The 12,999-nt window shown below is 34.7% G+C and overlaps 2 protein-coding genes across 3 annotated transcripts in view; one reads left to right on the top strand and one right to left on the bottom strand.

The window, feature by feature from the left end:
* Positions 1-12,999, top strand: part of LOC101891853 (formin-J) — a 198,531-nt gene that overhangs the window by 129,668 nt on the left and 55,864 nt on the right. For both annotated transcript variants that reach the window (XM_059125977.1, XM_059125978.1), the window contains 2 exons: positions 6,097-6,795; positions 6,898-7,057. In XM_059125977.1, coding sequence (XP_058981960.1) covers positions 6,613-6,795; positions 6,898-7,057 — 343 coding nt within the window. In that variant the 5' untranslated portion in view covers positions 6,097-6,612. The remainder of the gene's footprint in view (positions 1-6,096; positions 6,796-6,897; positions 7,058-12,999) is intronic.
* On the bottom strand, positions 196-2,230 carry LOC131803966 (GATA zinc finger domain-containing protein 4-like). The gene is made up of 2 exons (XM_059125981.1): positions 2,151-2,230; positions 196-1,573 (listed from the first exon to the last, which is right to left on the bottom strand). Coding segments are annotated over exons 1-2 (1,350 nt in total). The 5' UTR covers positions 2,152-2,230; the 3' UTR covers positions 196-224.

The following is a 12,999-nucleotide window of genomic DNA, read 5'->3' as shown; positions in this document are numbered from 1 at the left end:
CTCTTGCATTTTCCACTTAATTTTTGTATAATTTGGTAAGTTAAATTCCATAGGTGCGTCAGTTATAACTTCAAATTTAATTATGTCCTTCCTAGTTATGGTGCTAAATTCTATAGGTTGTTTTAGTAAAACTCGTTCAAAATCTTTTACCTTACTGTCAATCAGGCTTAAGTTTGCGCCTGTATCAATCAAAGCTTTATATTTCCTTTTATTAATCGTAATGGTTATGGTAGGTAAACAATCGGAGGTTGTTTCCGAAAAAAATTATTTTGTCTTTGGTCTTGTCCGTTATCCTGATGTAAATTTGGTTCAGAGTTTCCTACTACTCGATAATTATCTACTTCTATATTGTCTATTTCCATAGGTTCCTGCTGGTCTTGCCTAGGTTGATTCAAGCGATTTTGGCTGAAATTTGGCCTAGGGTTTCCTACCTGTTGCTGAAACCTTCTGAAATTTCCCGACATATTATTATAGTTACTTTGTTGGACTCTATACTGTCCTGAATGATTAAAATTTCCATTTTGATTCCTATTATTATAGTTATTATTATAACTGTTATTTTGTTGGACTCTATACTGTCCTGAATGATTAAAGTTTCTATTCCTATTATAGTTATCGTTATTATTATTATTATAGGTTTTATTATTATCATTATTATTTCGTTCTTGTCTAATATCCGACCTAAAATTATTTTGTCCTAACCAATTCCGTTGATTATATCCCTGGTTATTACTGTTAATCTGCGGATTAAAATTATTCCTATTTTGCGACCGATTTTGTCTAAATGTTACGTCGTCTTTAGTCCTAAACTTCCTATATTCTGGCCTAATGCATGTGTCTTCAAATCTCCTTCTTGTCAATATTTTTAATATATCATTAATGTTTCTTTCTTCGTAAATTTTGTCTAACAGTGTACCTTGTGTCATTTCCTTAATTGTATTTACTAAAAGACTGTCCACGTTTGATAAGTCAATATAGTGGTCATTTCGGTAATAAACTATTAACTCATCTGCCTTATATTTTAGATTCTGCAACTCTATTATTAATTCACTTACCGAATTTACTTTTAAGTTGGCTATCATCCTATATATATTGTGTGGTTCCACGTTCGGTCTATACCTTAGTTTTAAAGTCTCTTTGATTAGTTGCCAGTTGTCCGGTGTGGGTATGTTTATTATGACGTCTTTAGCTTGTCCCTGGATTATTTTATAGAATATTGTTCTTATGGCCTCCTTCTTAATATTTTCATCTTGTATAGTTGACAGCAAGTATTCAGTGCTACTAAAAAAGCTGTTCACCGTTACTTCTCCGGTGCCGGTGAAAATGGGTAGATGATTTATCGTTTTTAAAATGTTGTCTTTTGCATTATTTGATTGTGTATCATATAACACCGGGTTACGCTGTTGTTGTTGTAGTTCTTGTGTTTGCTGTTGCAATTCTAGATATGCTTGGCGTAACCGTTCCAATTGTTGATCCTTTCTGGCTAGTTCTTCTGCCACATTTACGGATGCGATGTGAGCTTGTTCCTCCATTCTTCTTCGTTTGTCGAAGACTTTTTGCCTTTGCGAATACACTTTTAAAAGAAAAAAAAAAGGATTGACTTCCTTTATCTAGTGGTGTCCACTTAACTTAAATGTTCACTGCACTATTGTTTATTTTAGTGGTGTTCAATTTTTTGAATTATTCACTGCACTATTGTTTATTTTAGTGGTGTTCAATTTTTTGAATTATTCACTGCACTATTGTTTATTTTAGTGGTGTTTAATTTTTTTTTTTTTTTTTTTTTTTTTTTTTTTTTTTTTTAATTATTCACTGCACTAATGTTTATTTTATAATCCTGGAGGGTCCCGTAGGATTCGCAGAATTTATTTAATTATTTATAATTTAGGTACGTTTCACTGGATCCTTTTTAATTCCTAAAGGATCCTACCGACTGCGCCAATTAGATAACCTGATTAATTATGTTTATTAAAAAAAAAAATTGTTTTTTTTTCTTTCTTTTATTTATTTATTCGTCGACTTGCGACTAAGAGGATGGAACTAAGACTAACTTTTACATTTTTAATTTACTTATTCTACAGGTATTATTTGTTAATTAATTATTGCAGTGTTAGCATAAGTTTATTTTAAATGAAATTTGATTAACACACTTTTGTAAATAATTGTATACTCAGCTCCAGACAGTTTTAACTGGAAAAATAAAATAAAGTCAAACTAAAGAATGTCAAATTCACTTATGCTTACAGTGCAATAATTGTACACGTTTTATTGGCTAATTGTTTCCAAGAACTTATCAATTTTATCAGGGGTAGTATGATTATACGTAACTCGCGCGCACTCTCTCGCTCTCACACACACGCGCGAATCAGAATAACGTATTAAGAATTAAACAGCAACCAATGAACACAACGAGGCCCTTGCCATTGTCAACAACGCCAACACAAGTTCCGAGCTATCTACACTTTGCATCTGTAATACAAAAAAAAAAAAAGCAAAAACAAGAAAAACAATCTTAACTTGTAAATTAATAATAAACTTAACAGAAAAATACAACCACAATTATATCAACAGAATATAAATATTTTCCCAAAGTCTGGTTTTGATAAAAAAAAAATTTTAAATAATAGTAAAATATAAACTCTATAATTTAATACTGTACACCACAAATTATATAATTGTTATACCCTACACCACATTGTAGTAAGGGTATGTGTTTGTGCATTTGTTTGTAACATGGAGAAGGAAGCGAGATAGACCCTTATTTACTTTTGACGTTTTTTATAGAATCACTTTCTGAGTCGATTGATTCATGTCAGTTCGTCTGTCCATGTATTTTTACGAATAAAATGCAGGGCGCATTTAATATCAGATTGAGATGAAAGTTTCCAAGCAACATTTGTTTGGCCCAAGGACGAACCCTATTGAAATTGGTGAGAATCGGTTCAAATTTAAATATAGCTCCCATACATATCCTCAACCGATTTCGGGTTAATTGCGCACCAAATGAAAAATATCAGACCAAATGACTCGAATTTTGGCACATCCGCCCGTATTCAATGTAGAAGCAAGTACATCAAATTTGGTCTCCCACATATATAATATGCACTCCAGAAAAGTAATATTTGGTACCAGATATCAGATACAGCCCAGAAATACCTCAGTCAAATTTTATAGAGATCTGGTCTGATTTGGATAAAGCTCCTATTTATTTATGTATATAGAGATAAAAAACTACAACAAAGTCAAACGCCATCATTTTTACACTTTTTTAAATGTTATTGAATGAAAGCAAAAATGTCGGAAATAGCATCAAATTTTAGATTAAATTTAGATTTGTTCGTCAACTTTGGCACGAATTATGGCCTTCAAACGGCCAATGAAACCGTCACATACTGCCCGAATGTTGCTCTGCGGTATTTTGGCCCATTCCCAGCGAAGTGCTGGCTTGAGGTGATCGACACTTTGGTATTTTGTAGTGCCAAAATTGCTTTCCAAAATACTCCAGACACAATAGTCTAACGGATTGGTATCCGGATATTTTGGTGGCCATTGTGCGCTGGAAATGAAGCGAGGAACCTCATTTTGTGGCGCGTGCTGATTGCGATGGTCTTGAGTCCTGTTGGAAGGCTTTAATACACGCTCCAGAATATTTTCGCGATGTCATTCGGCATTTAGTCTGATGCCACGGTCGATTAATACGAGCGGAGAGTGAGCATCGTCAGTTTTGGTGGCCCACACCATCACCATGGCCGGCACTTGAGTTCTTGTGGCCCACACCATCACCATGAACGAATGTTTTCTCATCGGAAAAAACCAAATTCGGCAGTTCACCACTTTCGGCAAAGCGAAGCAAATCCTTTGCTCTTTTGAGCCAATTTTCTTTCTGTTGCGGTGTAAGTTCATGCACTCTTTGGGATTTCAATGACTTTACCGCGAGCTCATTTTTCAATATTTTCCGAATGGAATATTGCCACATGTTCAGCTCACGAGCCATTTTTCGGCCACTGCGATGTGGGTTTCGATCAAGTCGATTCTTTCGTTTTCGAACCATTTCTGCTGATCTTCCGTCAGGCTATGCTACCAGTATCACGGTAACAAGCGATGGTACGAGGCACAAAAGATTTATTTACATTTAAATGCTGGAGTGCTCTAACGATAGCCACTTGTGGTTTTCCAGCCAAATATGAAGAATTCACATTATCACGCTTGAATTCCATCACGAATAACATTTTTTCTGGAAAATTCTTACCAAAGTGCTTTTGTACCCTTGTGAACAATATAATGAGCTGTCACTTGAATAATTTTAACAGCTGTCGGACGAGTGGCTTAGAAATAACAGCAGTCTGAATTTGGTTGCAGTTTATACATCTCATCCTTTATATGTTTTAACCAATATGGTGTTAAAGTCCCTCAATGCATCAATTTATTTAATAATTTACCTAAATACACTGTGCGACAAATGTAACTTTTTCAATAGCTACAGGGAAAATCTAACAGATTATGGCAGTAAAAAACAGATTAAAAAAGGATGTGTGTGTATGTTGTTTTGAAAATCTACCATCTCTATCTCATCTCTATCATCTCTACCACATTGATTTATAACCACTACCAAAGTATGGAGGGTATATTATGTTTGTCATTCCATTTGTAACACGTCGAAATATAAATTTCAGACACCACAAATGATCAGAATAATATTCTATGTCGATTTAGCGATGTCCGTCCGTCTGTGGAAGTCACTATAGCTTCCGAATGAAATGAAGTAGATTGATAAAATTTTACTCAGATGTGTGTTAGGTCTGCAATTGATATTTGATTTTGAAAAAGGGCTATATAGGTCTACGTCTTGGTGTAGCCCTCCATATAACGATGCCTTCTTATATTCGGTATTTTTATGATCTTAGTAACATTTTTAACTGAAACTGTTTCAAGTTTCGAATTTGAATATCGTAATGGCCCATGACAAAAATTGCATATACAGGTCCACGTCTTCATATAAGCCACAATATATCCTTCCAAATGGTGGAGGGTATTCAAAGTTCAACCCGGCCGACCTTGTTCAACCATTTGTATAGAGATTCCTTGGAATCCATCAATTTTATGTATATAGTGTTTTCGGAAATCTTGCATATAAAAATACGAGGATTATTTTAACCATCAAGCGGTCTGTGTGGTGCCTTTTTGAAAATATGGTTAAAAACTTATTTTAAACAGGATCGTAACACGTCAAAATCTATACATAGAAAAGAGTAGTGAAATATCCGACTGACCATACGACGGCTGAAGCTAGAATCTTGAATTTTTGCCAGGGCGCCAGTATTGGTGGTGGGTCCTACTAAAAGGTACGAAAAGTAATAAAATGTACTAAAAATTGAATAATGTATATTGAACAACGGGAACAAGCTATAACTCTAAAATTTGGATTGAGAGTCACTGATGGAGTTCAGGATAAATGTAAAAAGGTTTTTTTTTTTAAACTTTTCGAAAAGTTCTAAAATGGAATCATTTGGTATTATGTGAACAGATAGAGCTAGAAACTTGAAATTTTATATGAGAATCAAGGTTGGAAACTGTACCAAATGGGTGAACGAATGCAGATTTTTAAATTTTGTATTTGAGATCCCTGTTAGTGGTAGGTTTGGTCATGGAAATTTGTACTACAAGAGCACAAAAAGTACTAAATAGTACCATATTTGGTACAATTGGGTAATGGGTGAACAAATAGGGCTTGAAATCTAATATTTGGTATTAGGGTCATAGTGCATGTGTACCCTGGACATACAGAGGTGGTTTCGGAAATGCGTACTCTAATTGTTCGAATATTGCTAAATGGATCTTAATTTGGTCCTTGTTGAAGAGATAGAAATAAATTCTGAAATTTGATATTTAGATTACAGGTGGTATCTGTGTTTCACATCTGGAGGAGGTTTGAAAATATATTCAAAATTTATGTGCCTATTTTTATATTTCTTAATTATTTAATTGCTTATTATTTATTTATTAAATTATTATTTATCTTCATACATATTTACTTTTTTATATTTTTTCCTTAACTTAACAATTATTTATTTATTTCTTGTTATTCCCTGATTGCAGTTTTTCCCCATCTATTCAATTCCCTACCCAGATTTGGCTTTTAAGAATTGGGAACAGGCGCATAGGCAACAAATACCCGTCATGTCACGGCAGACATCATCAACAGCAGCAACAACACCAAGAACACGCCTCGCATATGAACTAATTGAAAATTCCAAAGGAGTAATTACACAAACAAATGACAACACGTTCTAGACATTGTCGTTGCCGGCATATATCACAACCACAGCCAACTTGCATTGTCGTTGGTAATAATTGTCAATTACACAGACGCTTCAAGCGAACGCAGTTTAGGAGAACCAAAATCTTCGAATTATTTTATTTCAACCGGAAAACCCTAAAATTATTTTCCCTTAAATAAAACTATTTGGCGGCAGTCAAACCAACCGACCCCAAACATAAACCATTCGAACTTCGAACACAACTATTCTATTTATCCATTGAAAAAGGAACGTGCCCGCCCTAGACTCAGTCTAAGCGGAGCCTTCATACATCACGCACACCCACACACACATAATGGACTCACGCATCGGCCTGGATTACATTGTCGAAAATCGTGATTACATTTCGAAATTAGGTACCGCATTAGATACGAACAATGCCGTAGTTAAGAAGCAAGTATTCGAATTGCTATCGGCCTTATGTGCATATAATGCAGATGGTTATACTCGTGCCATAGAAACATTAGAATTTTATAAGGTAAGTACCGTTAGTTTCAATATATGTCGTTTTGTTCTACTCCAAATCAATGACCTTGTAATCATTTTCTAACATTTTCATATTTTCCATTTCTCTCTGCAGAATCTCAAAAATGAACGTTATCGTTTTAAAATTGTCATCAACGAATTGGAGAAGGCAACTAATATTGAATATCAAGTCGCCCTGCTGGCATTCATCAATTGTGTGATAATATCAGCGGCCACTCTGCAAGATCGAATACGAATACGCAATGAATTTATAGGTAAGTTAATGATAAAAAAAAATAATTAAAAACAAGTAAACAAGCTGTAAGTTCGGCCGGGCCGAACTTTAAATACCCTCCACCATTTGGAACGAATTTGGCAGTTCTCAAAAGCAATAAAATCCGTTAAAAATTCTGTACAAATCTTAAAAATACCGAATGTTGCTGTTATATTAGGATCTATACGACGACATGGACCTGCTTAGGTAACTTTTGTCATAAGTCATTACAATATTCAAATGCGAAACTTGAAAAAAATCTGTTTATAATGTAGCTAAAATCATCAAAATAAAGAGTATCGGGAGGTACCGTTATATGGGGGCTCTACCAAACGTGGACCTACCTACATAAATTTTATCAATCTGCTTCAATTTGTTCGGAAGCTAAAGTGATTTCCACAGACGAATAGACTGACACGGTCGGACATCGCTAAATCGACATAGAATTTTATGCTGTGAGGTCTAAATGTGGATGGGATAAAAAAACATAAAGTTCGGACGGGTCTAACTTTTAATACCCTTCACCGATGGGCACAAAAAAACATTTTTATATAAAATTATCTGAATTCAAACGTGTCCCACTTTAAACTACAAATACCAGTAATACCGTTTGGATAATGCTGTTAAACTTTTCGAAAAACCATAACCAAAACGGGAACCTCTATAGACAATTTTATCCTTCACGGATTTTCATCTACAAAATCTAATGGGTAAATGTGACTAGGATTATTAAAATACCGAGAAATGGTAGATATCGTTATACGTGCATTATAGGAAAATGTGGACCTAAATTTTCAACGTTCTGCCGCCGGAGCTAGAACCCATTATGAACTACAAACACCAATTTTAGACAATCCGTGGAAAAATATGCAAAAATCATCAAAACACCACTATAGGTAGGTACCGTTATTTGGGGGCTATACAAAAAAAGTGGATCTATACTGACAATGTTTTGCCGCTGGAGCTAGAACCAATCGTGACCTACAAAAACCAATTTTTAGACAAATCCTGAAATTGGTTAATGACAAATCCTGAAAATATCGAACATCGGGCAGGTACCGTTATATGGCGGCTACATCAAAACGGATCGATATATCTCATATTCAATACCAACTATCCTACACACAATACAAATTGTTCTGCCGCATTTTGAAGCTCTACGTAAATAATGTGGGCTGTATCGTGATTTCAACAGGCGTATAGACATACGGACGGACATCGTTAAATCGACTTTAGAATTTTATGCTGATTATGAATATATTATACTTTATTGGGTCTACGACGAATATTTATATCCTCCACCTTTTGAGGTATAAAAATAACAAATTTGAATTGCGATTACAAATAGATTACAGAGACACTTAAAAAGATGGTCAAATTATGACACCCATAAATAAGATGGATTTCCATATCTTCTTGCCACACACACGCACACAACCAGCAGCATTTATTTGCTTTGAAATAGAAAAACCTGTCTGGGTGTTTATTTCATCCATCATTTGTATCACCGGCATTGTTTTGTGTCTTGCTTTTTATTTCGTAAATTGACGTATGCTCAATTTTTAATAGATTTTTAATATCTTTATTTTTGGATATCTTAACCCCTGAGGGTATTTTTGTTTTGCAAAAGAAAAAAAATAAATTCAAAATAAACAAAATAAAAAACAATCTAAAGATAAAAGTTCAAGTTCCTGCAATGCAAACACCTCTATAATGTGCGGGTGAACAACATCCGTGGCATTCGTCTGGGTCTTTGGGGTGTTAGTAAGCCCTCTTAACTATCGAAGACATAACATAGCACACGATTTCATAGATTACGAATAGTTTTGTGTTTTAACTATTTGCTTTGCATTGGTTGGCGTTTATGAGGATGAGCGACTCGATTGATGTGTAGTAGATGTTATGCTGCCGAATCGATGAACAGAGACGGATGGGTAGTACTATAGCACGCCATTAAAACCACCAAATGACAAACCGATCATAAACAAAACAACAATTGTTTGTTATTCATTTTTATGAATAGATATTTTTCTCAATCAATTGAAGTTGGCCGCAGATCAAAACGTAATAAGTTACGCACTGTGGTTTTACACGATGTACGAATATCTTAAAAGCATAGTCAGATATTTTTATAAGTGTTTAGAGGTTAACATAACTTAAAAATGGTATTTTCTAAAAAAGTGTCAATTCATTTTTTAGTGTCTATGCGAAATTTTAAAACTAATTTTTATAAGCGCGGACTTTCAAGAGAATTTTTTATAGGATTTGAGAATAGTATTGAAAGCCATAACAGCAAAATGTTAAGATTTTATTTTTGAGCTATAATAGTGAATTTTTAAGACAACATTTTGCGAATTTTAAGAAAAAAAATTTAGAGTAATAATAGAGGATTTTGAGAGCTGCGTGAATTTTTTCAAGTACTTTTGAATACTATTACCATAGAATGTCTTTAGGTGTTGACTTTGAAAGAATATTTTGAGAGCTAAAATAGTGGATTTTAAGGGAATTGATTTTTGAGAATCAATATCAAAGATTTCTAACACAGATTTAGATAGCAATAGTCGATAATTTTTAAGACTTATGACAGCTATAATCGAGGATTATAAGAGTAATTTTGAGAGCTAAAATAGTGGATCTTTTATATCATTTTTATACCTCCACCATACGTAATATGGAGGGTATATTAAATTTGCCATTCCGTTTGTAACTTATCGAAATAATGATTTTAGACCCCACAAAGTATATACATTCTTGATCAGTCCAATCTGACCAATGTTGAAATCACAATAGAGTCGAAACGAATAGCTGAAATGCACATATTAGTCTTTTGTCTATAGCAGGTCTAGTTCTAAGATGGGCTACATCAGTCCACGATATCGTATAGTCCTCATATAGCGGTACCTCCCGACATACGGTATTTTGATGATTTTATCCACATTTTTCAATGAAATTATTTGAATCTCTGCACATGAAGTTCTTATCGGGTATGTTACCCCCCTGTAAGAGAATGGTCTATATAGATCCACGATATCGTATAGTCCCCATATAACGATACCTCGCGATATTCGGTATTTTGATGACTCTAGCCACATTTTTCAGTGGATTTACCCGAAATCCGATTTGTGATGTTCTTAATCTGTGCTTATGACTCTGACAAATACTTGTGTAAATAGGCATTCATTTGCATATTGCCCCCATATACACCCAGCTTTTTCACGATTTTGGTAAATTTTTAATGGGACTGTCTTCCCCTACATGAAGCTTGTCTATATAGGACTGCGTATTGATGACACTTTTTACCAAAGTCTTAATAAAAAATAATCATATTGCGATAATGGATCTATTTGGATCATAAATTTCAAATTCACCGTTTAAAACAAAAATTAAAAATATATAGAAAAGATAAAAAAAATATATTTCCCTATTGGTGGAGGGTATCGAACTTAACTGCTTTTTCCCCTTGTTGGGGCTACAATAGCAATTTTTTATGAACATCTTTTAAGCTATATCCGAGGACTTTGAAGAACATTTTTCAAAACCCTGACCCATATATATGGCAAATAGCATCAAATTTTAAAATAAGTATATTTTGACCCATTCCCTGTGAAGCGCTTGCTTGAGGTGATCAACACTTTGGTATTTTTTTAGTGGCAACCTTGCTTTCCAAAATACTCCAGACACAATAGTCCAATGGATTGGTACCCAGAGACTTTTGTGGCCATTGTGCGCTGGAAATAAAGTGAGGAATCTCATTTTGTAACCAATCTTTGGTGGCGCGTGCTGAGTGCGATAGTGCTGAATTTTTAATATACACTCCAGAATATTTTCGCCATAATATTTGGCATTTATTTTGATGCCACGGTCACCATGGCCGGCGCTTGAGTTCTAGTGGCCAACCGAAGGTGCACATTTTCAGCTGTCCTCTTTGCTGGACAACGAATGTTTTCTCATCGGAGAAAACCAAATTCGGCAGTTCACCACTCTCGGCCATGCAAAGCAACTCTTTAGCTCTTTTGAGTCTTTTTTCTTTCTTTTTCTGTCCGCTTTCTGTTCTTGCACTTTTTGGAATTTGAATGGCTTCACCCCGAGCTCATTTTTCAATATTTACCGAATGGAATATTGCGATATGTTCATCTCACGAGCCATTTTTTCCGCCATTGCGATCTAGTCGCTTCTTTACTCTTCGAACCATTTCTGCTGATGTTGTTGTTTACTTCCGTACACATCCTTGACGTCGGGCTACGCTACCAGTATCACGGTAATGAGCGATGGTACAAGACACAAAAGCTTTATTCACATTTATATGCTGGAATGCTCTAAAGATAGCCACTTGTGGTTTTCCAGCCAAATATACAGAGATCACACTATTACGCTTGAATTCCATTTTGAATAACTTTTTTCCTGGAAAATTTTCACAAAAATGCTCTTGTACGCTTGTAAACAATATAATGAGCTGTCACTGGTAAAATTTTAACAGCTGTCGGACGAGTGGCTCAGAAATGGCAGAAGTCTGAAGTTGGTAGCAGTTTTTTTCATATCACCATGTATTGATGGTGGAGGGTATAAAAATTAAAACTCGAATAGGGTACCCGATTATGACGAAACTTATGGGAACTGCATATATCATATTAAAGATCTCGGTTTAAAAAATATAGTAGCGTCATATGGGGAAATAGAAACTACTACGAACTCTTACCACCCCAGTTAAAAATGAAAATCATGATTTAAAAATTATGAAGTTTACAAGCCAATGTGTAGTTGGTCTTAATTTTTTCAAAACTCAATGGTCAACAGAAACCACTGTCTTAAAGGTGCGGGAGTTCGTAATGCTGCCATCATTATTACTATTGTTGTGGCATCCAGCAGTGACGGCGAGAGCAGCAGCAGCAGCAACATCTGTATGTTTGTACGAATGCTGTTTTGACTTAACAGTGCTAACCTTGACCAACAACATTACCGGCCGACGACCGTCAAGCGCCTAGCCGTTAAATATTATTTGCGTAAAATGAGCCCGGAGCCACATGAAACGAGTGTCGTCGAACAATGTGTCGATTCGTAAACAAAATATAAGCACGTGTTGATGATTGGTAGAAAATTGTAGCTTTAAATTACACTTAACATAATTTCATTTAAATGTAAATAAAACACACACACATATACTTACGCACTCACTCGCTCGCTCACTTACATGAAACAACGCATGCTTTGTAACATTAGGAGTCTCGTTGGAAGCCACCGCACCGCCGTTGTCATCTCTATGTTATGCAAATTGTTCCAATTGATTTGTGGTTTTGAGCTGGCTACACAACGTCGTCATCTGTCTTCCACGATTTGTGGGCATGATTATCAGTACAGCTTCCGGCCTTCTAAATACAGATATGTTGCTAATAAATAAATTGCAATAGTGAACAAAGAAAATAAAATGGGAAACCAAAAAAAATTGAATTTCACCTGTTTTGTTAAAATTTTTTTTTTTTTTTTTTTTTTGAGGAATAAATAAAAATAAGTTGCCATTTTTGGTAAACATTGCAATTGACGTTGACCAATTTATTGAACAATTAATTGTGCCATATTAGGATTATGATTTTTGTTATTTTCCCATTAAATACAATGGCTGTGTGTTCTTTGTTGTGCAATGCCCAAGGAAATTCGTGTTGTTAAAAAAAAAAAATAAAAAAACGTTTTAATAACAAAATATTTTTATTTTTGGGGTTTGTTTTGCTGTTGTTGTCAGAGGAAGTCTAAAAATTTCCAATATAAGCTGGGAAATTCATGATAGATATATATATAGGATCAGCTACTCATAGTAGAATTTTCGGGTGCGGATGTCCAAGTCGAATAATATGAATCGGAAACTAGTCATAAAACCGCTCGAGTTCCGATCACAACTTAACAGTGGGGATGATCACGTGCAGAAGTGCAAGTTGTAGCTGTTTGAGTCGT

The sequence above is a fragment of the Musca domestica genome, unplaced genomic scaffold, assembly GCF_030504385.1.
Source record: "Musca domestica strain aabys unplaced genomic scaffold, Musca_domestica.polishedcontigs.V.1.1 36, whole genome shotgun sequence".
NCBI lineage: Eukaryota > Metazoa > Arthropoda > Insecta > Diptera > Muscidae > Musca > Musca domestica.
The sequence above is the reverse complement of the archived record's forward strand: the minus strand, read 5'-3'. Positions and strand labels throughout refer to the sequence as shown.